The sequence below is a fragment of the Columba livia genome, chromosome 4 (genome assembly GCF_036013475.1).
Source record: "Columba livia isolate bColLiv1 breed racing homer chromosome 4, bColLiv1.pat.W.v2, whole genome shotgun sequence".
Classification (NCBI taxonomy): Eukaryota; Metazoa; Chordata; class Aves; order Columbiformes; family Columbidae; genus Columba; species Columba livia.
Window position 1 is genome coordinate 52,490,849 of NC_088605.1, and position 27,873 is coordinate 52,518,721.

A 27,873-nucleotide genomic window follows, 5' to 3' on the forward strand; every position below is an offset into this window, starting at 1 on the left:
ATTGGTAATAAATTAAATTAATTTCCTTGGGTTGAGTCTGTTTTGCCTGTGGTAATAATTGCTGAGTGATCTCCCTGTCCTTATCTAGACCCACGAGCCTTTTGCTGTATTTTTCTTCCTTGGCCAGTTGAGGAGGGGGAATGATAGAGTGGCTTTGTGGGCACCTGGCCTCCAGCCAAGGTCAAGCCGCCACACTGGTCCCCACCAATGCTGGGAGCAGACTGGATAAGTCTCTTCAATTATAAGTGCTTTTACTGTTTCTGTAAGTTCTCATTCTTGTTGTTAGAAAAAACTACAGTACCCCTCCGTCTGTGTTAAATTTAACTCTCTGCTTTGGTAAGTCAAGTCGCAAGTGTCTGCATGGTGCTGTAGCCCTAGAGCTGTAGGAGCTGACTTTGTGATGAAGCCAAATGGATTGTGACTTGTTGCTGGATTTTACCATCATTTTCTACTTTCTATTAGTATATTCAATACTTACAAGTAATTTCTGTACTATGTGATTTCAGAATTGTCCAGGTAAGAGTTAGAGATCACTCAGGTGGGTCTGATTGAGTAGTGTGAGTTCTAATCATTGCATTTAGGTATGTAAGAGATTTCATAACTACAGGTGGATTGGTGGTCAGTACTCCACTATTTACTCCTCTTATAGTGTGGGATACAAAGATTATTGCATAAGTTTACTATTCATATCTTAAATGCTACATGTGTGCAGCGACTGTCACCTGCCAACCCATGGATGTCTGGTGTCATGTAAGGGCAGCCTTGAGAGGTGTCCCTGCTCAAGGGGAGATCACAACTGTGTAGCCAGCTGCTATGGAGGGAGAATTCAAGGCACTCTGATGCCTGCAGCTGTTTAAAGTGTCAAATAGTGGATTTGTAGTCAATTTTTCTGCTGTCTTCATGTGGTTTTGCCTGCTTATCAGCCCAGTCTTCAGCTGGACTGTTTTTTGTGGCTTGGTGCTATATGCTCACTGATAGCCTCGCACAGTAGGGTTAACTTTGGTTAGGCCTACTTGCTGACCAAAATTCTGTTATTTCAAACAGGAGGAGTGCTTCTGTCACAAAAATCTGTAGGTGAAGAGGTTAATGTTTTAATTTTCACAATTAATTAGCTGAACTCTAGATGACTGTCTAGTCGTGTTCTGTGCTCTCTCCTTATTAAGGAGAAGGGAAGTATTTGTTAACTTAATTGGAGGAAGCTGTTAAATACAGTTGTAGATGCGTGGGGGTGTGTTTTTTTTTTTTTCAGTGAATAGCAAGAGGTGGTGTAATGTAATATTATGAAAGTAGTACAGTGTTTGTGGCTAATTCTCAGGCAGCTTGATTAAAAATTGAAGTGTAGAGAGGTTTGTCATGTTTCTTCTAACAGGAGTATGGAGTAGAGAAGGGATCAGTTTTACTTTGAGAATTACAATGTTTCATCTTGGGTGCATAAGATGTATTACTTATAGGGCATATCAGATGCTTGTTGGTTTTTTTTAGAGCAAGCATTAAACGATATAATCAGACAATGTAGTTTCATTTTCCCTGACAGAATTTTACAGGAATTGCAAGGCAGACAGAAGATGGCACAGAAACAGTTCTGTTATTCTAGTAGTCAACTATGGGTAGCAAATCACCAGGATACTCTGAAAAGCATGTAGGGTGAGTGATATGATTGTCTTTAATGCAGAACAATGAGCGTTGTTCCTTTTGCTGTTGGCTGGATCAAAGCTTGAGTATCTTGATTAGCTGCCTGTTGGATAAAATGTGCTTAAACAACAGTGTTAGTGCTTCAGTTTGTAAGTAGTAGATTTAGTTGACAATGCAGCATAGTGCTGTAGGATGCTAGCTGACTAGAACAGATGCTCTATATAGAAAAAGAATGTTCTGAAGGCTGTATCATCCAATGAAATAAGTTTTTTAAATGCTCTTAATAGTGGTTTGACAGAATAGAGGTCTGTAGAAATACTTTTTGTGCATGGAAAGACTTGATCCAAGCTTCTCTCTGCAACATTCTCAGAAAGGTGTCAAACTGCAGCAAGAAAAATGACATCTTCTGGACTCTGTGGAGACTAACTTATTAAAAGGCCAGTTAATAGTATCTTAGTTTCTTGTTCTCACAGAAACATACGTGTGCTTGCCATGAACTTAGAAAGTACATTTGATATGTTGGAGTCTCTAAGTATGTGAATTTTGGGGATAAAGCTTTACTACTGCTTCATGGTAAAAATACTAGCATCTGTTTGCATCCCTGGCATCTATGAGTTTTGGGTATGCCTGCACATGGTATCAGGTGATTAAATTATTTTTAAATTGCTAAGAAATAACTTGTGCATTTGGATGCTCAGCTTTGCATTGTAACTGCTTCTTCCCAGTAAAAACACCAGGTTATTTTTTTTTTTCCCTAGTGTGACACCTGGGCATATCTGTTGCATAGATGTTACTAAATAAGACAACTTTTCATGAAAATCTGTAGCAGACCTTATTTCATCTTTCCCAGAGCACCTTAGTAACTTGAAGTGTCTTGGATGTTGCAAGTACTCTCAGGTGCTTTTACCATATTTTTTTGCCAAGTTGGACAGCAGTTGCGGCTAGAACTAAAATGTGAGAGTAATTGCTCATGAGGTTGTCCCATGGAGTATGTGATTCACAGTTGCTGATTTCACAGTGCTGACTTAAGAGCAGAGGCTGATTTGAAGAAAGCGGTACTCCTTGTCTAAACTAGCCAGGATATTTGGATTGTTACACAGTGGGAATTTGTGTGGGCAGTGGGAAAAAGAACTGTGTTTTGTCCCTTGGTATGCATTGTCTGCACGCTTAAAACAAAGTGGAGAAATATTGAACTCTAAAATACGTGTGCATAGAAGAAATGCATTCTTTTAAAGGTAGGGAGCTGTTTTTGCTCTTGGCTTTGGGAATGCTTAGCTCTTTAGCTTGCAGGCAACATGTGTCAACTGCTCTTCTGGATGGAGCTGTGTGTCGGAGCCCTGCATTTATGACTGAGACTTGTGGAATATGCTTTACTGAAAAATACACCTGTGTACATACATGAGGGCGTATGTATAAGTACATTAAGAATTTAAATGTTTCTACATATGATTAGCATCATATACACTGGAACAGGCTTTTTAGAAAGGTGGTTGATGCCTCAAGCCTGTCAGTGTTTGCTTTTTTATCAAAAGGCCTCAAAGTTAGCAAAGCTGTTGCTGGTTGTCCAGGTGGTGAGGGATATATGCTAGTAAGTTCATACCTGCATACCTGTCTTGAGACCATATGCAGCATGTTGTGGTGTTTCTTGTCTGTGGGAAGATACTTGTAGGATGCTGTTGGGGGGTTGTGACTTGACTATATTGGGAATTTAAAGCAACCAGAATTGTCTCAATGGGTGGGAAAGAATGAAAGTATGTAGAAAAAGATGTGATCTGAAACTTCCTTGTCATCTTTTTATGTGCCATGGCATATGACAGTTCTGTTTTAACCCTTTTTTGGATGCATTATGTTACGGAGAACTGAGTACTTCTTCTGTCTTCACTGGCATGAGTTAATAAAACATTTTTATCAGCTTCTGAAAATGCTGTTGAAATGCCAGCTCCTATGCTGACCAACACGTGGGAGAGTAATTCTGTTAAATCTGCAGATACAGAGTCTATGGGCAAAGCAACTAGTCATTATTTCTTGTTGGTTTTCCATATAAGACAAGGTGATGTATGTACCTCCTCTGTGTCACCACATCCCTCTCCCCTGCCCTCCCCAACATTTCCAGCACTGCGTGCTTGCTTTGATACTTTCAGTGTGAAGCTGAACATCAAATATTACTGGAAAGATCGGAAGTATAATGGTGCAGGGTTTTGCTGGATCAGGGTTCCCTGAACACTGACTACTATTAATTTTCCTGTAAATAGTAATATGCTTGCTCAGGTTTTGTTCAGAGTTATGCTACTTGGCTCTTTGATGAAAGGACTTTTATAGCAGTTGTATTTCCGAATGAAAATCCATTTAGGGTCACATATCTACTTGGCAAAATGGACACTAGGTCTGCTTTTATGGCTCTTTCAGGGTTCAAGTATTCCTCAGTCTTGGTACCTAATGGCAGGAAGAGCAGTTTTCTGGGTATTGAGGTTACTTTGGTACTTTATGCTGATTGTCTTTACCCAGTCACGTCTGTTCTGGTTACATCAAAGCAATTGCTGGGCAAACTTGAAATCCAGCATTTCGTTCTTGATCTCCTGCTAGTCTGAGAATTTTAAGACTGTAAAACTGGTTAAAAAGACAAGAAGTGATTTTTGTCTTGTCATCGTGAGACTTTTGTGCTTTAGCCACATATTGTTTTCTTTTTTTGGTCAAGTATTGGTGCTTAAAAAAGAAGTCTCTTTTTACTGAGAGAATTGTGCAGAAATCTTACACTAATGTAGGTCTGTACATGACTCCTAAAGCAATTCCTTAGGCTGGTTTTAGGGGAGCCCTATATGATCATTCCAGCCCCAGCTAGAATTTAGCAGTAGAACCTGAGTATTTTAAGAGCAGATGTCCTGTCAGTGTTTTGGGAACAGCCCTTTGTAAACTAGTTTAAGTATAATAATTTTGCAGAATTTAGGCTGTTGTCTTAAAATTGGCAGTAACTCTGTTTTGGCAGCATAGCATCTTATTAAGCTAAATAAGCAATTGAGTTAAAAAATTGATATTTAAAGAAAATTTCTGAATACAACTTAGCTTCTTCAGTTGTAAATTGGTTCAAGCACATGAGACTTGTGTCAGATGAGGTGCATTATACTTCATAAATGCACATTGCAGATTCTATCGGGAAACATGAAGCTTGTGTTTCAGTTGGCTACCTAATTATCAGTGGTTAATCATTGTAATTTACGTCTTTCTGTCCTGATTATATACCTTAGTTTTTGCACAAGTTGAAAGTTCCCATGGTAATAATAGTTGGCTTACCATCAGACAGTAGTCAATTGAGGAAAGCACAGATTGAGATGAGCTCTTCTATGAGGCAGATCTCTAAAAACTGTGGGAAAGCTGTGCATGTGACGCTTGAGGTGATGCTAATGTAGTGTGCTTTGAGGCCTTGAGCAATAGTTAAGGCTAAGAGAAGACAGATAAAATGGGAGGTGGTTGTTTTTCCCTTGGGTTTGCATGAGTGTTTGGAAGTACTTTCTGTGTAGGCTGTTTCACTTCGCTTCTGTATGTAATTCCTGTCTGCATGATTCTTCTCTACTAGAGAAGAGAAAAACAAAATCAGCTGCTGGGAAACTGGGAGGTGGGCTTGAGTATTTATATATGGCTTTCAGTTCATGCTACTGTTAAACTAAGAATGCTCCTGATTGGACTAGTTGGGGGAAAAAGTTTAATTCTTAACTGCATATTTAGTATGGGTTTAAATAAAAACACTGCTTTAGAGTTGATTGCTTGTACCATCTGTGTTGAGGTTCTACCAGTCTTTAGCGAATGCTGGCAAGTTGTGTGACTTCTTTAGCATCGCTTACAACTTTATTTTTTCTAAGTATTTTACTTGTTATGTTTTAAGATATAAATTTAGGGAGTTAATATTAACCTCTATCAAGTATTGGGGGTTCAGAACTTGTGAAGATCTGGAGAATACCTTATCTTCGTTCATGTTTCTGAATGACTCTGAAAGCACTTCTGGGTTGATAACCTGCATATTTAGTTTGCACTGGGCTTTATAAATTTATTTGAATATGAAAATGCTTTTCAAGTATTTTTGTTTAATGTTGTAACAAAATTGTAAGATCCTTACATTTTTGTCAAGAACACTTCACATAGGTGAAATGGACTGAGATGGCAAATTTCTAACTTTTACTCCTCGTGCAATGACTGACCTATACTTTCTCATACATTTTGTAGTGTGTAGTGGTGTTGGCTGGAGGAACAACAAAAACTTAAGTAGCTTCATTCAGTTGTAATTGTTTCTTCCAGGTGGCTTCTCAACTGTATTTCTTGTACGTACCCATGGTGGGATACGTTGTGCGCTGAAACGAATGTATGTTAATAATGTGATGGATCTCAACGTATGCAAGAGAGAAATTACAATTATGGTAAGAAACTTGTTTTGTGTAGCTAGAGAATATATTAATTTGTAATATACATACACCCAATGCCTCTTCAATGACAATGGCTTATAGATGACTTTTCTTTTTGACCTTGCAGTCCTGGTGTTACACTATTAGTTTCAGAAAGTAGATCTCAGTTGAGGGTTGGTGCATTATTATAATTTCTAAAGCAATGATAAAAAAATGTACTTCATACCACAGTCAATTTAGTCAGTAAATCTGGTTCCCAATTGAAAATAACTTCTGGTAATTCTGCAGTGGTAACTTGAATACTCAAGCCCTCTGTGTGTCACAGCTCTGTTGGCTGAATGACACTACTGGTTGCTTCCACAGGTATTGTTATTTTGAGTAAGTGCAAGCATTTTCTTGAAGTTGCCATCCAATGTGGAAATAACTGATAGGAGTATAGCACAACTCCTTTATATCATCAGAGTTTCTCTTGGTTTTAAGCAGATGATCAGCAAATAAGGAGAAACTAGAAGGTTTACTCAGGCGCACTTGGGCTTATGATTACTTGACAGATAGAAAAAGGATTAAAGAAAAAAAATAAATTAGTTGCTGACTGGGTAAGAGAAAAGCTATCATACTGCCTTCCAGCAGGTATTCTGAAGGTTGTCTCCATCTCCAGAAACTTCTAGCTTACTTGTGTTCTGATTATAACAGCACCTATTTGATGTTACCAGCAAGTTATATTATAGGCAGAACCTCTGTAGTACAGATGACAACACTTCTATAGTCAAATGAGAAATAAGCATTGCTTAACTCCACATGTAAATTGGCTCTTAAGTTGTTTTTTTGCTTGGGGACACGTTTGATTGCTTGTGTTTAATACCTTTGTAATAATAGTTCAGGCAGCAAGAATTGTGGCTTTTTCCTGACTACCTTTTTTTAATAACTGAGACTCTTTTTCAGTTTAGCTTTGGATGGTCCTGAGTAGCTGGAGTAATCTGTATCTCCTACATATCAAGGCTTTTGATATTACTAATTTGTAAGATTGTTTTAGCAGCAACAGTTCGAATGTGTTTGCACTGTCCAACAGGTAGCACATAGATGTTCTATTTTCAGTAGTCATAGTGTTGTGTTCCATATGTAGCAGTCACTCTGACGTTGCTGGCAGTGATAAGCTGATGTTCTGTGTTTGTGGTACTTTGTCAAGACTAGAGGCTGTGGGGCAGTGGCTAACTGAATTTGAAGTGCTTGCCTGAAAACTGTTACTGTCTTTTATTTGTTTAAATTTTTCTGTGCTGAGGTTTACTGTGCACTTTCTCTTTCAGAAAGAGTTATCTGGGCACAAGAATATTGTGAGCTATTTGGATTGCACTGTTAACTCTATTAGTGATAATGTTTGGGAGGTGCTTATTCTCATGGAGTACTGTCGAGGTAAGAAACAGCAGGGAAGTGCAGGGAAAATGTTTGTATTAATCCCTTGAGATTCTTACTTATAGTTCCCTTACTTTAACAGGATAACATATATCTCACAGCTGGAATCCAGTTCTTTCTGCTTTTTTGTTTGCGTTGTTACTTAAGTGCTGAGCTGTTGAACACTGAGAGAATGGGAAAGTCAGTTTTGCCTGGCTTTGTAATTAAGTAAGATTAGAAACAAGAAAATTACTTGTATGAGGATAAAGTGAAATCCTCCTGTTCTGCTGTTTGTGCTGATCAACATAATGGGATAGGAAAGATTGGCAAGCTTTTTGTTGCTGTTCTCCCTCTGCTATTTTTGTTTCAGATCACAATATTCAAGATTGTTTACTCTTTTCTGACAGGTGACTTATTATAAATGAGCATAGCATAGTTAGTGTTGGTAACACTGCACAAAAATGTAGTAGTCCTGTGGTCCTTCTTTATAATTTAGCTTTGTTTCAAACAATATATAAAAACATGTAGTTGTAGATTATTTTTCCCCCATCTCACATATGTGTTGGAATAAACTTGCCACAGAGTTTAACTTCTGAAGTTGGTCTAAAATTAGGATAGCTAGGTACTGACCTGATTGGGAAAGGAAATAAGAAGAGAACTTGAAAACTAATGGCCAAATTTTTGATCCTCTATGCTGCTTGTATGGGTGAGTTTCTGTACCCTTGTGAGAGCGCACTCCCTGACTCCCTACTGATAGCACTCTTTCCTTAGTTAGAATGGTAAACAGCCATATGGATGTCAGCTGTCAGATGACTTGACAGCATCAGGACTTTTTCCAAGCATCCTTGCTTAGATGGAATGCTAAGGCCCTGCAGATACTGAGTCTTGCTCCATGTTAGTGTTAAGTGAGCATTGTGGTAGGAATAGCCTAGTGTGATCTGGTAAAATTACTTAAAGAAACAGGGAAATGTTTCCTGATCTTAGGAAAAAAACCTCTGAAGAGGTTCTGTGAGGCATTACTTGAAAGGTGGATTCAGGGTGCTCTTTTTTTTTTTTTCTTTATTTGTCTCCCAGAAAGACAGAATGTCTAGAATATGAAATCAGTTGTTTTCTCTTGGCTGATGGGGCTTTGGCTAAGCATCTGAACACAAGAAGCACTTTTAAGGTAACATCTTTGTGTGATAGATGCTTCCTTGTGTTTGCAGCATTTTGTCCCAAGTGGGTTTCAGTCATAAGGAATTCTTTTTTCATTCGAGACACAAATTTTTCTACCTAAGATAAGAGTATGAATTTGGAAAACAGGTTTGTTTTATTTAAATACCGTGACTGTGGAAAACTTTTGTGAATCTTAATTGCGGGCTTTTTGCCCGTAAATAAGTCTATATTCCTGTCCATGAAAGGAATTATTAAAAGTTACTGTGTTGTTTCTTTAGCTGGGCAAGTTGTGAATCAGATGAATCAGCGTCTGCAGACAGGCTTTACTGAATCAGAAGTAATGAGAATATTTTGTGATACCTGTGAAGCTGTTGCTCGGTTGCATCAGTGCAAAACACCTATAGTTCACCGGGACCTAAAGGTATGAATTTCAAAAAACAGGATTGTCTAGGTTAAAATTGATTATCTAGGTTAACAAGGATGAAGAATATAAGAGGTATATCACTAAGACACTGTCTTCTACTCAGGGAAGCACTTGCTGTTGGTGGAGCTGTAAACAGAGAGACTAAACCGTAAGACCTCACTTATTGCTACTGACAAGTGTATCGGTGTTGTGTTTTGGTTTTTTTTAAATTTTATTTTCTGCAAACTTTTCTGTTTGTGTGTGATGGAAAGAATGTGTAATAAGTTACCTGGGAAGTTAATACAATTGTTTTCCTCTAATGTTCCTCTGTATTGATTTCCTTTCAAGGTGGAGAATATATTGTTAAATGATGGCGGCAACTATGTTCTCTGTGATTTTGGCAGTGCCACAAACAAATATCTTAATCCTCAAAAAGATGGTGTTCATGTGGTTGAAGAAGAAATTAAAAAGTAAGTTCACTTTTAAGTGGCCTATCACGAGCAATGCTTGTGGGACCATGAAATTCAGTGTGGTGTTGTGTGGTGTGCACGTGTCTTACTACTATGAATTGTAACTTAATGGCTGAATTTTAACAAATGTTAGTGTAAATTGAGAAAAGCAGTGGAACTATATGGTGACATATATTTCTTCCACTTATTCACAGATTGTTTTTGCACAACTGAGACTCTTAAGAATAAAACTGTTTGACAAAAAGCATGTAGTTTTGAAATGAAATAGTTCAAAAATATCTGGCTACTGGCCTTTTTAGGAGTAAGAACTGGTGTAATTCAACATTAGAATGGATTTATGTAGAGTCTTATTTATAAAGTAGGATCCATGTTCATTCTCCCAGAGAATGATTGGAAAAATATTTTAACTTTTATTACAGGCATACTCTTGAAAACATGTATTAGTTTGGTTTTGCCCCTTCATGCTTACTACTGCAGGAGGTTTTGTTAGGTTTTGTGCTCAAGTTGTGAAGCAATAAAGTTGAGGTTTTTTTCCCCATCTCTGAAAAATAATTTGACTACAGGCTTAGTAATTATTTTGAGATGTTAGGTTTTTAAGTATGTATTTCTGTATGTTTCAATATGTGATAGAGATTACTCTTGTAGGATTTGTATATCTTTCAAATGACTGGTTATTGCAGTTATTTATGCAAAATGATTCTTGCAAAAGTACTTGTGCTGGGGAAATAACATGAAAAACATGTTTTAGCTACCTTAAAGTTATCATACACAAGAAGAAATATTGTGTTGCTACTCCAAATATTCTCTGTGATACTGCAAATGCAATAATTGGCTTGACTTGCATAAGACAGTTCTGTGCCTATATCTGAACCTTCAGTGCAAACAGGGTGTGCATCATAGATACAGGAAAACACACTTCCAGTTCGGAGGCATGTTTTTCATTTGTGTCTTCTTTTAATTGTGTACTGCTAGGTATACAACCCTATCGTACAGAGCTCCCGAAATGATCAATCTTTATGAAGGAAAACCAATTACTACCAAGGCAGATATCTGGGTAAGCAAAAGATCAGGGACTCAAGAGGTGGGGTCTGAAGCGGGACGAAGTTAAAAGCAGCTTTGACTAACTGAAAAACTGATTCTTCGGAAGTGACATATACTATGCTGAAGATAGTAGAAGCATCTTTGGTAGTTATGTCTTCTGTAAAGAACATTAATACTATGCGTGATGAGCATTTTGAGTTGAGGGGGAGATAATTTAGAATTCTATTCCTTTTGTCTGCTCAGGTTGCTGCTTGATAGTCAGCAGTGATTTCTCATGGAAAACTATTGGCAACATGATAAGAAAAGGGTGCGTTTATTAGGTGTTGTGCTTAAGAGCCATTGCAGTAAAGACTAAATGCAGTGGAAACACTAGTGTTATGTCTGGGTGATACGGCAATGTGAATGCAGCTCTTGGAGTACATTCCAATTTTGGTAGTTGGTTATGTAACATACAAACCAGTGGGAAAGAAAGCCTTTTTAGAGCTGCTTTCCATGCCAGCTTGTCACATCAACAGAGAGTTTCATAAGGCAGCTGTAGCTAGAATGCAATTTGTTTCTTGTTGGTGCTGCTTTATGGTGTAAATGGCTTGCCCTCATCCCTCTACAGTGCCTGCATTTGTTTTACAGGCACTCGGCTGCTTGCTGTATAAGCTTTGTTTCTTTTCACTTCCCTTTGGAGAAAGTCAAGTTGCTATTTGTGATGGAAGCTTTACCGTTCCGGACAATTCCCGATACTCTCATAGTATACACTGTTTGATAAGTAAGTATCTGGGCAGCATGGCAATTCTTGAGCCTCATCGATTGAATAAAACACAAAAGATCCCACTAATGTAGGTGAGTGACTGGGATGGGTGGTGCACACTGGCTGGGTTCTTGAGTGAACAGCGGGAGTTGCTTCTGTCTACCATCCATCTTGCAAGTCTTGCACTTGCCCTTTCTTACCCCTTTGCTCAATGGAGGACTGTGCTACAGGGTGCAGAATTGAGGTGCCAGTCTAGAGAGGAATTTCAGAAACTTAGAGAAAACTACTTTGAAATGGTGCTAAAAGTGAGCCAAGTGAGTGGAGTACAAGCAAGTCTTTCCTTTGGATCAGGGACAAGCTAACATGTTAAAATCAGCTACTGTATTCTGGACATTTAATGATTGAGTTGATAACTTCCAGACTGAAACAGAATAAACACTGCAAAGACCTACCAGATGAAATTGTAGTCCTCATGTCAGAAGAGCTTTGTTGGAGTTAAAAGAACGTTTTGGTTTCTTTGGCAGGCATGGATGTTTTTTTTCCTCAGATGTCTATAAACCACAAAGGGATAAGGGGAAGGAAAATAATAGGTCTTAATTTATTCATAGTTCCTTTTTGCTCCTAAGTGTGTATCTTCTATGGAATGTCAGGCTGTTCATAGTATTTTTCTATTCAAGTTGGACAGTTGTGCCTAGATGAATTGGAAGTGCAAGTTTAGTGTAGCAACATATGGGCTGGGTTGTATTGCACTGGGGAGAATTTCACAGTAGTTTGGTTTATAGAAGACAAATCTGATAAAGTTTGTGCAACCCAGGGTGTCAGACACAAACATTTGAAAGCACAAAGAGTATGGAGGAAATATTTGGACAACAAGAAGCTCTGAGGCTAGTGATTAGTCTCTTATGCAAGTACAGAGATAGTGGATCTAATATTTACAGTAGTCATGAGTATTTTCAGTTATTTTTGTTTTCAGCTTCGAGCAGATTAACTTCAAAGAGTGCAACTGACAAAATATGAAAAATTCAGGAAGTTTGAGTGGGAGCACTTATGAATTATTTTTAAGTTGTGTTGACCACATAGGTGATGCTTTTATATGATAGGAAATAGCAAATCCGAGACAGTCATTTGAGCACACATTTCTAATTGAGAAGAAGCAGTTTCCATGGTAAGCATTTACCTTCTGTAAATACTTAATAACTGACACAATGAGGTATTCATGTTCAAATGATTAAATACTTTTCTTGGTGTCAGACAGTGCTCCCTTTATAGAAGAGTACAGATTTTAATCCTGTCTCCAAATAAGCATGAAGGCTAATTTATTAAGATTCAGTGAAGTTCTGTGCCAAGATGAGCTATACTGGCATGGAATATATGTGGGGAAGAATTTAATAATGTAAATTTCCCTTCCCATTTGGAATAGCAGCCCCCAAAAGCTGAATGTTCTCCACCTCATAAATCTAATATTTCAGAATCAAATGGCCGAAGTCACTTCTTAAGTGTTCTGTTTCTGCTTAAAGGTGCTGTCACTTTTAATCTGTTTTATTTTGTAGAACCCATTGAAAATAAAACTTGCTGTGAACTGTGTTGGCTGCAAAATAATGGCTTTGAGCAAAATTGTAGGATGTGTCTAAAATTACATTAATTTTAAAAAAACTTCATTTTTTACATCATCTTGTTTATGGTTGGCTGTACTACTGAAGCGTTTTGGAAATATAGCTTGTGTTTTCTCATCAAAACTGAGAACTTAAGTTTTCATATTTTGTTAATTTTCTTTGTAGCTGAACATATTTTGGAGTCTTCGCTTGTTTAGAAAATCTCTTTCACTGTTTATTTAGGTTCCTCAGTCAGGCAAGATTTCCTGATTTTGTTCTCTGTCATATTGTAAATAATGTAAAGTAACTTTTATTTGCTTGAAAAGCAGCAAACCATCTAATTTGGGAAGCTAATGTTTGAGAAGGAAGTCAGAAATTTCGTATCTTTTCAGGAAAATGTCTTTTTTCATCCATGGAACTAGGTATTTTTTTAATATAGGAAAGTGGGCACAACCAGCTAAACCTGCAAGACAAAAGATGGCACAGAACCTTAGCATGATGGAAACAGTGAAATCTGTGAATTTTCTGTTGGGTACACTGAATTTTGTATTAACCCTGGGAAATATTAGTACTATGCCTTGGTTTTATGTTGTTTGACTTGGAAATTATTAATTACTACTGCAGTTTAGCTATCCTTTCCACAACTGAGACTCAAAATGTCAAACAGTGTATGTATTCTTCAATTATATTTGACCCAAGCAAGTATTTGACAGAAAGTAAATTAACAAACAAAGCAAGCAACCAACCAACCAGACCTCCCCCCACCAACAACAAGCGAAAAAACAACAACCACCACCCAAAAAGCCATAACAATCAGAAGTACTCTTTCTGAGGAAAGCTCGGTTGGTGGAATTGCTTTATTTCTTCTGGTAGCACACTGCCTCAATAGGCTCTTTAATGTCCAATGGTGATAATTTCGTCCTATCAATTTTTTGCAGGATATATGCTTGAACCAGATCAGGAACAGAGACCTGATATCTTTCAAGTGTCTTACATTGCCTTTAAACTTGCCAAAAAGGACTGTCCAGTGTCTAATATGAATGTAAGTAGTCTTTAAGGTTTTTTTATATTTTTTAGTAGATTTTCTAGGTAGCATTGAGAAAGGTCTATGAAAGCAGCTGAGAAAGACTATTCCAATTTCTTTTAAACCTTGTTTCTGAATTTAAAACAGAGCAGAATACACTTCAAGTTGCTATTGTACCCATACACTATTAACTCTCTGAACAAAATAGATTTTAGTTTTGAGGCATAACTTAATGAATTGTATTGATACTGCACCAATACCAACTGATTTGTGATTTTAACCCTTACTAATCTCTTGTGTCTGGTATAATTAATGTGTAAATATACTACAGAACTTAGACTTGTTGACAATAGAAGGTTTAATGTTGTGTCAAGAGCAGTTGTGTTTGTTCTGGATAAACCCTTTTCCGTAATCATCCTTAGCAATTCTGTTAATCCATTGGAAGGAGTACAGTGACCAGAAAAGTGCCTTGGTTAGCCTGCATTCCTACTCTTACTTTCTATGTGAGTTTGAACTTTGAGAGAAAGTTCAGACTTTAAAACAAAGATCATCTCTCATGTGCAGATGTAGTTACTGTGCCATGGAATTTGAGGGCCTGTCAGTGGTGTTCAGTGATTCCTGAGGTAGGCATTAGGAAAAATCTATCTCAATTCATTTTGGAGTAGATGTCAATTCCAGTAACCCCTGCCTTTGGAGGCAGACAAGTGAACTTGCTGAGATCCCTTTGAATTCTGTCGTTGTTGATCCTTGTAGAAGAAGGTGTTCAGTAAATGTGAGTGTTGCTTTTTTTTGAAACCTAGGATATGTTAAAAACAAGTCAGGAAACCTTAAAGTGCCCACTGTCTATAGGTAAAGGCTAAATTTCAGGTGTTTTGAATGGTTTTGCATTATGTTGTGACGTGTGGTTAGGAGGTGCAATAACTACACTTTCCTTTCAATATTTCATTCTGAAGTATGAGCAAGTATAAAACTTTATCTTGGCATAGCATAATTTGGGACATTACTATGTTACTCATTGGAGGAGTTGTATCAGCTCACTAGAGTGACTTGAGAATGTATCTGTTTCTTGGAATTTTTTTTTTTTTCTTTTTTAGCTGCGGATAGGAATTGCCTGCTTGCTTGGCCCTTTGCCTTGAGACAGAAATAGAAAAGTTAAAGTGCCTGGGGTAGTCTTATAAAGTGAAGCTGTTTTGGGTGCATGGTGAGGTGGTTTGGGTTGGTTTGTGTGTTGGGTTTGTTTGTTTTTTACCATGTCATTGTTATAATAGCAGTAAATCTATGCCCTGGTTCCTGTTGCTGGTGATTTCCTCTGTAGTACTTGCCTTTCTAGTGCCTGGTGCTGCCTTCAAAGAGAAGCAGCACAAAAACATGCATGTGGGCACTCCTAACCCTCCCCCTTGAAGTTTATTGAGAATATAAGAGTGACCATTTTAGGTCTGAAGAGATGCTGGCTGTGTCCAGTGTCCTGTCTTTGACAGCAGCTTATTTTTTCAAGGGAGAGTCAGAGTCTCTCTTCTTAGACTCTTGACTAATTCCAGCCCTGACGGTAGTCTTCAGAAACAGTACTTGAAAACTGGTAACCGTCTCTACTATTTGTGGCCAGATTCCAATTTGCTTGCTTTACTGTACGTAAGGAGTTGGCATATGAGTAATTTGTGAGCGTATTCTTTCTCTCCCTCAGATCTTCCATTCACCTCAGTTAAGTGCAGTTTAGGTTTAACATAATTCATTCAGGAATTAAACTGAGATGGGGATAACTTAAAGGACCACAGAAGCTTAGATACTGCGTTGTTTTCTGGAATTTGTATTGCAGTGGAAGAGCCGCATGGGCTGAAAAACTACTGTGGTTTCATCCAAAGGTTAGGCTTTGTTTTAGTCCTTCAACTTGAGGCTAAAATAAGTGTTCTCACATTTGGAGAAAATGTTTTACTTTATTGTTAATAGTTTATAGTGTGTAAATGAAGTAGTTGCCCTAAGAGACAGACCAGTAATGTTTGTTGTGTTTTACTTTTGTAACAGATAAGTTAAAATAGAGATACTGAGAAATTAACACATTTCCACTCTACAGCCATGTGAGTGAGTTCCGCATGAAGCCTTGTAACATGAAAAACTTGAAGCCAAGTATTTCTTTCCAATATATAATGATTTTTTCTTTCAGGATTTTTTTTAATGTATTCAAATTTATTTTTCCCAAGAATTCTCCTCTCCCTTCAACTCTTCCTGAACCCATGACAGCTAGTGAGGCAGCTGCTAGAAAAAGCCAAATAAAAGCAAGGTGAGCAGTGGATGTGGCTTTACTTTTATTTTTTTTACTAATACTGTTAAATATTGCATTTGTCTGAAACCTGTTTTCGTCAGTTTGCTAATAAATGAAGAAGCATCTTAGTAGCAGAGGTCACTAGGATAGATAATCTGCGGTTCTAAGTGCTTCAAGTCTCTCTTTGGATTCCACTGCATTGCTTTTTTGATTGCATTGAGAATCTACAGAGAGAAACTGAGACTGTTTTGTGATGGAATGAGGAAGTCCTAGCAATCTGCTCCTGATCTACCTTATTTTCTCCTATCAGGATGAGTGAATTAAGAAATGAAGAGATGTTAGTGGGAGGTGAGGATAATATGGTAAATGTAAACTGTTCTTAGGAGTTTTATTTAAATGTGCTATCATGTGCTTGTTGAAGGTAAATGGATTTTGTTCTTTCAAAAATTATAGATTTTATACCAAAATATTCCTTTTTTTTTACTTGTTAATAAAACCAAAACCTTGGGAATACTTAGCAATTCTTTTTATTGAATACTTCTGCTGTAGCGTATGTTGTCTGCTTAATGCTAATGCTGAAAGAATCCTTTACGCTTTTGTTCCTTGTTAACAGAAGTTTGGGTTTTGAGTCTACCAACATGTCTGACTTAAGTACTTTGATATTGAGCGCTAATTATCAGCTCTGTTGCAGCTCTGGCTTGATTAGCCTGTTGTGAATGAGAAGCAAATTGATAGAATCACCTAAGCTGTGTTTTTGAGCTATATACGGGTGTCTGTGCTGTTGTAACTTAATGTCACAGTCTGGATATGTTTGGTTTTCCTGGCTGTGCTGTCAACTGGTAGCATACAGCAGAAGGCAGGCCTAGACTGCGATAGTGTTTTAAACTCTGACTAAATCTGCTTGACAAGAGCAGGAAGATTCACAGTGCTTCTTAAAAACAATTTTTCTGATGGCTTGATGACATCGACAATTTTTCTGATGGCTTTCTGATGACTTTTCTGACAGCAGGCTAAGGCAGATGATGTCTTGACATAGTATGTGAGGAACTAGCATGAGGTGTTAGGTATTGGAGCTCAGATGGTGAATTATTGTTTTTTGAGCAGCTGGACAGTTTAAAAAAAGCATACCTATAACCTGATAACAGGATTAAAGCTCAGAAATACTTTGGTTTTCAACATGTTTGTTACCCTGGTGGATTGTAAAACAGCCTTGAAGTACTGAATGGGACATGTGAATGTTTTGAGCAGTTTATGGGTGTTACAGCTGCCAGAGGCTAAATCTCTCTTTTGAACAAAATAGACATGAGTTGACTTAACAGAAGATTTTTCATCTTATTTCCTGTATGTATGAAGAGTGATCATATCTCTAGTTAAAGAATCGCTGATTCAAGCTCTGCACATACCTTTCAATACTGTAACCTCACAAAAGCTTGTACAGTGAAATTTCATCTAGTGCCTTGGTCTCCTTGGGAATAAGACTGTTTTCTATCTCCTTCATAATGGTGTTCTGCAACAGTTGTGTATCCTGTGGCTGCAATGGTTGATGGGGGGAATTTTGGGAAACAAAGGTTAAGGTGTTAAATTCCAATTCAGAAATAGAGCAGCACATGGTTAAGGTGTAATTGACCTATTAAGAGAGATATTGTGTCTAATTTGAAGAAGAAATAGTAACTTTTTAAATCAAGTCTCTTCTATGGAAAACTTGCTGTTTCAGAATAAGAGATACCATTGGACCAACAGAAACCTCAATTGCACCGCGACAAAGACCAAAGGCCAATTCAAGCACTGCCACTTCTAGTGTGCTGACCATACAGAGCTCAGCAACTCCAGTCAAAGCACAAATTCTTGCCGAATTTGGTAATCATGGGCAAAAAGGTAATTTATCAAAGTCTAAAGATGGACCAAAATAAATGAAGAAAGAATTTGTATTTCTTTATTGCCTCTAGTTCATCTGGGTTTTTTTATATGCCAAAACCCAAATCTTCATACTTTCTGAAAGACTGTAAATGTCCAAGTAATACATTTGATCAAATGCCACAAAAGCTACATGCAAGTAGTTAAGAAGTGAAGGTATTCTTATCATTGTGCTTAACAATGTTTTTTTTTTTTTTTAAACTGGCTTTGCCACTGCAGACTGTGTGATAAGTTCGTATTCAGCTTTGACTTTCAAATAAATCACTAAAACTATTGAACTCTTCAGTAACAAACTGCTTTCATTGTAGTAGAAAAAATATTTCCCTGTGCCTGATTAAGTCATGAAATGTCCACAATATGTTGGTATTATGTCTGGGCTGGAACCAGGTAAAAATTTCACTTCTCTAGTGATTGACCACTGCATTTCACATTGCACTGTCAGTGTGATAGAGGGGCAAGAGAGGAGTAATGGAGGGAGACTCAATCAAGTTAAATGGATTTTCAGTATATCCTTTGAGTTTTTCTTTAGCTCATTCAAAAAGAGTTCTGGCTCTAATAAATATTCACTTAAACAGTTTTAATTTATCTCTTGAATACTTTCCTAGTTATACTTTGTTACATGTCTGTTACAGTACTTGCACTGCAATACATGTTTTGAGTGCTAAGCGAACTAGGGTTGGAAGTCACTGCCAGCACACTGCCTGACTGCCTGGCAGTGCTGTTCTTTCAAAGACAAGATATTGCCCTATTGTTGATGTTTTTTTTTGTTTTTTTTTTTTTTTTTTTAATTTAAATTTTCAGGCTATCAAGTGTAGATTGGTTTCATCATGGAGGAGTAGTTTCAGTGGTGGTATTGGGAAAACCTCTAACTGAAAGGCCACTGAGAATATCTGTGTCCCAGGTGTAAACAACTTGTACTGCACAGGATCCAAATGACATCCAACTGTGAAAGTGTTTCCTGTTATGACAAGGAACAGATCAATCCTGGGCACTTGAGAAAATGAATAGAGTGTGCAAGAGAGTGATTTGTTAGTAGCTGCTTACTTAAAAGACTGCAAAAAAAAAGTTGACGAAATTGTGTCCTGTTGAAGGGAATTTGACAAGAGACCTGATAGTTCCCTTAAATAAATAAAAACATGTATGCTTTGTGTGCATACCAAATTTTGTGCTTTGAGGGTTAGGGTTTGAGATAGTAGAAGCTAAAACTCAAGAGTTAGTAAAGCAAAAGTCTTGAACCCAGCTTCCTCTGTGATGAGACCAAAGGAGTCTTCCTCCATGTTATAGTTAGAAATTGTATATTGACAGGCCTGGAAGTATTTTTAAGAAGTGAACTTAGTATCTAACAGCTTTACTAGTTGTCAGACTGGGAAGGGAAGTTTGTAAATTGTTTCGCCTTGTAATTGTTCAATGAAAAAGTTAACTGCTAGGGAGATCTCTAGCTCAGTTTCAGAGATCAGTGTGTTAGTAGTGTTGTCTGAATATTACAGGAACCACACGGCCAGGGAATGGACAAGAAATGTTACAGTCCCCAGGAACCAACCAACATCACCCACAGCAGAACAGAGTTCTCCAGCAACTGCAGCAAGGGGACTGGAGACTACAGCAGTTACACCATCTGCCGCAGCAGCAGCCTACAATTCAGCATGCTTACATTCAGCAGGTACAAGTCAAAGGTGTTATACAAGTTGCTGTGAGAGGCATATGTTGTGCTTGTTGATAACAGTTGGACTCTACATGCCAGTTAAACATTTACTCACTAACAAGGAGGGTCTGGTTGAAGCGGTAAAGGTTGAGGGCTGCCTTGGTTGCAGCGACCATGAAATGGTGGAGTTCAGGATCTCCTGTGGCAGGAACAGAATAGCAAGCAGAATTGTAACCCTGGACTTCAGCAGGACAAACTTTGGCCTTTTCGAACAATTACTGGGGGAAATCCCATGGGCAAGGCTGCTTGAAGGTAAAGGGGCCCAAGATAATTGGTTAGTGTTCAGGGACTGCTTCTACCAAGCTCAATATCAGAGCACCCTGACACATAGGAAGTCAAGGAAGGGAGCCAGGAGACCTGCTTGGTTAAACAGGAAGCTGCTGGGTAAGCTCAAGTGGAAGAGGGGAGTTTATAGATCATGGAAGGAGGGCCTGGCCACTTGGGGAGAATATAAGGCTATTGTCAGAGGGTGTACGGAGGCAACTAGGAAAGCTAAGGCCTCCTTAGAATTAAAGCTGGTGAGAAGGGTCAAGGACAACAGAAAGAGCTTTTTCAAATACATGGCAGATAAAACTAACACCAGAGGCAATACAGGCCCACTGATGAATGAGGTGTGTGCCTTGGTGACAGATGATATAGAGAAGGCAGAGTTACTGAATGCCGCCTTTGTCTCTGTCTGCTCTGCCAGAGGCTGTCCTGAGGAGCCCCCTACCCCTGAGGCCCCAGAGGAAGTCGGAACTGCCTCAGTTGATGAGGACTGGGCTAGGGAGCAATTAGGCAATCTGGACATGTATAAATCCGTGGGTTCGGATGGGATAGACCCATGGGTGCTGAGGGAGCTGGCTGAGGTCATTGCTGGACCACTCTCCATCATCTTTGCCAAGTCTTGGGAAACCGGAGAGGTGCCTGAGGACTGGAGGAAAGCAAATGTCACTCCAGTCTTCAAAAAGGGCAAGAAGGAGGACTCGGGTAACTATAGACCAGTCAGCCTCACCTCCATCCCTGGCAAAGTGATGGAACAACTTATCCTTGGTGTCATCTCAAGACATATCAAGGATAAGAGGGTCAATAGGGGCAGTCAACATGGCTTCACCCAGGGGAAGTCGTGCTTGACCAATCTCATCGCCTTTTATGAGGACGTAACGAGGTGGATAGATAATGGCAGAGTGGTGGATGTGGTCTACCTTGACTTCAGTAAAGCATTTGACACAGTCTCCCACAGCATCCTCACAGCTAAACTGAGGGAGTGCAGTCTGGATGATCAAGTAGTGAGGTGGACTACGAACTGGCTTAAGGAGAGAAGCCAGAGAGTTGAGGTCAATGGGGCAGAGTCTAGTTGGAGGCCTGTATCTAGTGGAGTGCCTCAGGGGTCAGTACTGGGGCCAGTATTATTCAATATATTCATCAATGACTTGGATGAGGGAATAGAGTGCACTATCAGCAAGTTTGCTGATGACACCAATCTGGGAGGAGGAAAGGCTGAGGGAGCTGGGTCTCTTTAGCTTGGAGAAGAGTAGACTGAGGGGTGACCTCATTCATAGTGATAAATATGGAAAGGGTGAGTGTCACGAGGATGGAGCCAGGCTCTTCTCGGTGGCAACCAATGGTAAGACATGGGGTAATGAGTTCAAACTGGAACACAAGAGGTTCCACTTAAATTTGAGAAGAAACTTCTTCACAGGGTGACAGAACACTGGAACAGGCTGCCCAGAGGGGTTGCGGAGTCTTCTTCTCTGGAAACATTCAAAACCTGCCTGGACACCTTCCTGTGTAGCCTCATCTAAGTGTTCCTGCAGGGGGATTGGACTAGATGATCTTTTGAGGTCCTTTCCAGTCCCTAACATTCTGTGATTGCTGCTGCTGTGGCCTGCTGGTTTGCTTCTGGGAGGAAGAAAGGGATCATTGCACCTGCCCCTTCTTTTTTTTATTTTTGATTGCACATTTGTGTCTTCATGGGCACTGTAAAGCTTAGCCTAGAAAGTTGCTTTTTTTGTGCTATCTTGTTTCTACTTGTTTGATCCTGAATCTCAGCTTGCTTCCAGTTCCTGTTGTGTGGCCCAAATAAAGGTTTTGTGTATGTGTAAATATGCTTGAGGTAAATGTTAGGAATTATGTAGGTGACAATTCTGTGCTTGGAGTAGGTGATTACACACACAGCATCTGAGTTGGATTTTTGCAATTTTCACTTTCTTCGCTTTTTCTTGATCATTGACAAGCTTCCTCTTCTTAATTGTGCTGTCCACACAGTTTTTTCATGTATTCTAACACAGCCAGCTTGCATACCTTTAAGTTTTGCGTACTGTAAATAACTGTAAGCATAATAGAAGAGCAACTGAGTCAGCCAAGAACTTTCAGATTCTGTCCAAGACATCTATTGGTATTTCTCTTTTTTCTTTTTTTTCTTCTCCTGTATTGAGACATGTTATTATTTAAAGCAGATCTGAATTATTTTCCAAATGGGCTCAGCACTGGTGAAAATTGCAGAAGTTAGGATGTGATTTGACTTGACTTAGAAAAGGCAGTGCAGAATGTGTAGTCTAATTTTTTTGTTAAACAGGCAAAATATTAACAGGGGAGGATGGGCAGGGAAGAAAAATAAAAGATTCCAGATAGTCATAAAAATGCAGTGACTGAATTGCAAGCCGATTCTTGATTATGTGGTGTTTTAACTGAAAAATGCTGTTGAGGCACAGAAGTGATATTTTAATCAATGCCTCTTCTAAACATCTGTATCTTTCTGAAGTGAGGTTCACGACTTCTTAAAGATATTTTCTTTTCAAATACAGTATCAACAAGTGATGCACCAGCAAATGGTCCAACAACAGCTGGTGATGCAGTCCATGTACCAACAGCAGCCTCCACAGTATCCTGCTATGGTATGTCAAGAATGGAACAGAAGTGGTTTGTAAATATATTGAGAAGATGCAGTAAGAGAAGTTTGAGTAGTTGTAATGAGCTGTGGATGCATTTGAGGGGAAGGGGAAAGAAAAGTTGATCCAGACTTCCTTGAAAAAGCTTATCTGGAGTTGCAGTTGTCTTATTAAGTATTGATTTACTAATTTGAAACCTACTTGGTGCTTGAAGCTTCCAGTAATGAGCACAGCAATGATTATATGTTATGCTACAGAGTGATGGAAAACATAGTGGCATTAAATTCCTACTCTAGGCCTAAGATGACTAAGTAGTGCAACAGTCTAAGTGGACGTAGCCAGCAACTGCCTTTTCACAGAATCACAGAATCAGCTGGGTTGGAAAAGACCTCAGAGATCATCGAGTCCAACCCTTGGTCCAACTCTAGTCCGTTTACTAGATCATGGCACTAAGTGCCATGTCCAATCTCAGTTTAAAAGCCTCCAGGGATGGCAAGTCTACCACCTCCCTGGGCAGGCCATTCCAATGCCTGACCACTCTCTCTGTAAAGAATTTCTTTCTAATATCCAGCCTAAATTTCCCCTGGCAGAGTTTAAGCCCATGCCCCCTTGTCCTGTTGCTAGCTGCCAGGGAGAAGAGACCAATCCCCACCTGGCTATAACTTCCCTTCAGGTAGTTATAGAGAGTGATGAGGTCACCTCTAAGCCTCCTCTTCTCCAGACTAAACAACCCCAGCTCCCTCAGCCTCTCCCCATAGGTCTTGTGTTCAAGTCCCTTCACCAGTCATGTTGCTCTTCTCTGGACCCGCTCCAGCACTTCAATGTCTTTCCTGAACTGAGGGGCCCAGAACTGAACACAATACTCCAGGTGTGGCTTCACCAATGCAGAGTACAGGGGAAGGATCACTTCCCTTGTCCTGCTGACCACGCTATTTTTGATACAGGACAGGATACTGTTGGCCTTCTTGGCCACCTGGGCACACTGTTGGCTCATGTTGAGCTTCCTGTCAATTGGTACCCCCAGGTCCCTTTCTGCCTGACTGCTCTCCAGCCACTCTGCGCCAGCCTGTAGCGCTGCAGGGGGTTGTTGTGACCAAAGTGCAGCACCCAGCACTTGGCCTTATTGAACTTCATCCCATTGGAATCAGCCCATTTTTCCAGTCTATCCAGATCCCTCTGCAGAGCCCTCCTGCCCTCCAGCAGGTCGACACTCCCTCCCAACTTGGTGTCATCAGCAAATTTGCTGATGATGGTCTCAATCCCCTCATCTAAATCATAAATAAAGATGTTAAACAGGACTGGACCCAACACTGACCCCTGGGGAACACCACTAGTGACTGGCCGCCAGCTGGATGCAGCCCCATTCACCAGCACTCTCTGGGCCTGGCCCTCCAGCCAGTTCTTAGCCCAGCGTAGAGTACACTTGTCCAAGCCATGGGCTACCAGCTTTTGAAGGAGTATATTATGGGAGACAGTGTCAAAGGCCTTGCTGAAGTCCAGATAGACCACATCCACAGCTTTCCCCTCATCCACCAGGTGAGTCACTTGATCATAAAAGGAGATCAGGTTGGTCAGACAGGACCTGCCCCTCCTAAACCCATGCTGGCTGGTTCTGATCGCTTGTCCATCCTGAAGGTGCTGTGTGATTCCATTCAGGATGATCTGCTCCATAACCCTGCCAGGCACTGAGGTCAGGCTGACAGGCCTGTAGTTGCCAGGGTCAGCTTTGCACCCCTTTTTGTGGACTGGGGTAACACTGGCCAATTTCTAATCATATGGGACCTCCCCAGTGAGCCAGGACTGTTGGAAGATGATAGAGATCGGCTTGGCAAGTTCTTCTGCTAGCTCCCTCATAACCTTAGGATGGATCTCATCTGGTCCCATAGACTTGTGAGGATCCAGATGGCTCAGTAAATCACCAACTATTTCCTCCTGGAATACAAGGGGCCTATTTGGCTTCCTATCTCTGTCAACCACCTCCAGAGATGAGTTGTCCTGAGGGCCACCTGTCTTACTGGTAAAAACTGAGGCAAAGTAGGTATTGAGTACCTCAGCTTTCTCCTCATCTTTGTTAACAATATTTCCCGCAGAGTCCAACAGAGAATGGAGGTTTTCCTTGCCCCTCCTTTTGTTATTAACGTATTTGAAGAAGGACATTTTATTATCCCTGACAGGATTGGCCAAATTAACTTCAAATTGCACTTTTGTTTCCCTGATTTTTTTTCTGCGTGACCTAGCTATTTCCATAAATTCTTTGTAAGTAGCCAGCCCTTTTTTCCACAGTTGGTAAAGTCTCTTTTTACTTCTGATTTCATTCAGAATTTCCCTGTTTAGCCAAGCCGGTTGTCTTCCCCGCCGGCTAGCCTTTCGGCACACTGGTATAGCCTGTTCCTGTGCACTCAAAGCCTCCTGCTTGAAGCATGTCCAACCCTCCTGGGCCCCCTTGTTTTTAAGCATTGTTTCCCAGGGTATGCTCTGAACTAGACTTCTGAATAGGCAAAAATCTGCCCTCCGGAAGTCCAGTGTAGAGGTTTTGTTAATGGTTCTCCTTGCATCTCTGAGTATTGAAAATTCTATTATTTCATGGTCGCTATGCCCCAGGCGGCCTCCAACCACTACATCTCCCACCAGCCCTTCTCTGTTTGTAAACAGTAGGTCTAGTGGGGTCTTGCCCCTGGTAGGCTCATTTACCAGCTGATGAAGGAAATTGTCCTCTATACACTCTAGGAACTTCCTAGACTGCCTCTTCTGTGCAGTATTGAGCTCCCAGCAGATATCCGGCAGGTTAAAGTCACCCACAAGAACAAGGGCCGTCGATTTTGAGACATCTGCCAGCTGCTTGTAGAATAATTCATCTCCTTCATCATCCTGGTTGGGTGGTCTATAACAGACACCCACGAGGATGTCAGCCTTGTTGGACTTCCCCCTGATTCTGGTCCACAGGCACTCAACCTTGTCACTGCTGACCTCAAGTTTAGCAGAGTCAAGTGATTCTCTAACATATAAAGCCACCCCTCCACCTCTCCTACCTTACCTATCTTTTCTGAAGAGCTTGTAGCCACACATAGCAGCACTCCAGTCATATGAGTCATCCCACCATGTTTCTGTGATGGCAATTATGTCATAGCTTTCCTGCTGCACGATGGCTTCCAGCTCCTCTTGTTTGTTGCCCATACTGCGTGCATTAGTGTACATGCACTTCAAGTGGGCTGCTGATTTCCCTCTTAATTTGGGCTTTCCATCCTTAGGCTGATCTTTGGAGAGCCCAGTTTCAATCCCTTCCCCCTTCAAACCTAGTTTAAAGCCCTCCTGATCAGCCCTGCCAACTTATGGGCTATAGTCCTCTTGCTCTCCCTAGAAGGATGAAGCCCATCTGATTTGAGGAGACTAGGTACCACGGAGCTTGCCCCATGGTCAAAAAACCCAAAATTTTGACGGTGACACCAATCTTTAAGCCACCTGTTGATGAGATGGGCTTTTCTACTCCTCTTTTTATTTAGCTCCTCATCCATCCCAGATAGCACAGGAACTGAGGCAAATATCACTTGTGCTCCCATCCCATGAACTGACCGACCCAGTGCTTTAAAGTCTTTTTTAATTATCTTGGTACTTCTTCTGTTGATGTCCTCGCTGCCAGCTTGGACTATTAACAGGGGATAGTAGTCTGAGGGCTGAATTAGTTCCGGAAAGGGAGTCAGGGACTTGATGGACTTAATTCAGGGCCTGTTGTGTATGTATTATAGTTATATAGCTGTGTTATGTGGCGTTTGCAGTTGGAAGTGGACCTGATGAAACAATGCAAAATTCCTAAGCCTTAAAGTAGTATTAAAAAAAATATACAGGTGACACCCATAAGTTACTGGATTTCTTAAAATAGGGGTGGCATGTTGCTTGTTAAAAAAGAAACAATATTCTGGAGTAATATAATTCAGCCAAGGTTATACAGAACAAGCCTGTCTAGCCAAGAGAAATCCTTGCATGCTGAAAGCAGAGATATTGTTGTTAACAAGTATATTGTGCAATGTACTGTTTCATACTGAGGTGTGTCATAAGAGGGATACTCTGGAAAATATATTGTCATTTGCTGACATTGAAGTTTTGAAACAATGGCTTTTCTACTGGTTTAATGTTTTCAAGTACTTTAAAGCTGCATTTAAGAATGTATACATGTACACATGTATAAAAAGTACAGATAAAGCAAGAAAGCTAACTGGCATAACATGTTTTTCAAAAGTCAGGAGCTATTGTAATGAAATTTTGATTAGGGATTTTTAAGAACAGTGTTACGATGATAACGAGCTGCTTTGTGCTGCAGTGGCATATACGTAGCTTGTAACAATTGCAAAAAGCTAAGTGGTAATACATTGGCAGAGAAGACTGGTGTCACTGACTTAGTGGGCAGTTTCTTTTTACCTGTCTAGTAGACAGGTTTGGCTTTTTGTTTCTCCTGGAGCTCCCAGGCTTTTCTGGAGTATGGTATTTGGTGCATTTGGCTGCAAGACTGGTATTGTTACTCAGCAGAGGAGTTTTATGCTGGCCCAGGTGAATTTTATTAACTTGATTGTTATCTTATTTTGGTGCAGCAATATCAGCAGGCTCTCCTACAGCAGCAGATGCTTGCTCAACAGCAACAGCACTTGCAACAGGCGTGGTCTCCTGAATATATCACTTCTCCACAAGACTTCTCACCAGCCTTAATTTCCTACCCTGGGTCCCTTCCAGTGCATGCTGGAACAGTGGCAGATTGTCCCTACCCTGCAAGCAGGCAAGTATTTTGATACAGATGTGCCCAAGGGTTACTTATTGCTCACATTGCTAGTTGTGATGAGCCCAAAGGAATACTTTCTGCAGGAATTACTTGCTTGCTTACTGAAAGCAGTTAGGTAGTTGCTGTTTAGTGGTAAAGGTTATTTTGGGAGGAGAATGTGACATGGAACTCATCAGCAGATCAGCCTGGTTCATCTCCTTAACGTGCCTTCCCCTTTTTCTCCTTGATGGACTTAATCCAGAAGCTGACTCCTAAACACTTTGCTTTGGGTGGTCAGTAGCCTGTGTTTAATGAGGTAATAGGCATGTGAAAGTCATCTCAAACACTGATTTTATCACTTTATTGTCCTCTGACCCAGTCTGGAGGATAGTATTTTTGAAGAGAGGCTTCATAGTTGGCATTTATTTGCTAGGGGTTCTACCTCTTGTGCCCATTGATCAGTGGCCTGGCTTAAGTATGCTATACCATGAAGTAGACCTAATCAGGGATATGGTCCCTTTGCAGACTGTCCTGGTTTTGTTAA

The 27,873-nt window shown here is 39.9% G+C and overlaps 1 protein-coding gene across 4 annotated transcripts in view; it reads left to right on the plus strand.

Annotated features, from left to right (window-relative positions):
• Nucleotides 1-27,873, plus strand: part of BMP2K (BMP2 inducible kinase) — a 68,342-nt gene that overhangs the window by 14,870 nt on the left and 25,599 nt on the right. For 3 of the 4 annotated variants that reach the window (XM_065061689.1, XM_065061686.1, XM_065061687.1), the window contains 12 exons: nt 5,920-6,038; nt 7,328-7,433; nt 8,846-8,988; nt 9,319-9,440; nt 10,413-10,494; nt 11,109-11,241; nt 13,754-13,857; nt 16,035-16,114; nt 17,811-17,971; nt 19,498-19,670; nt 22,499-22,588; nt 27,166-27,347. In XM_065061689.1, coding sequence (XP_064917761.1) covers nt 5,920-6,038; nt 7,328-7,433; nt 8,846-8,988; nt 9,319-9,440; nt 10,413-10,494; nt 11,109-11,241; nt 13,754-13,857; nt 16,035-16,114; nt 17,811-17,971; nt 19,498-19,670; nt 22,499-22,588; nt 27,166-27,347 — 1,495 coding nt within the window. The remainder of the gene's footprint in view (nt 1-5,919; nt 6,039-7,327; nt 7,434-8,845; nt 8,989-9,318; nt 9,441-10,412; nt 10,495-11,108; nt 11,242-13,753; nt 13,858-16,034; nt 16,115-17,810; nt 17,972-19,497; nt 19,671-22,498; nt 22,589-27,165; nt 27,348-27,873) is intronic. The other variant, XM_065061688.1, reaches the window with a different exon arrangement.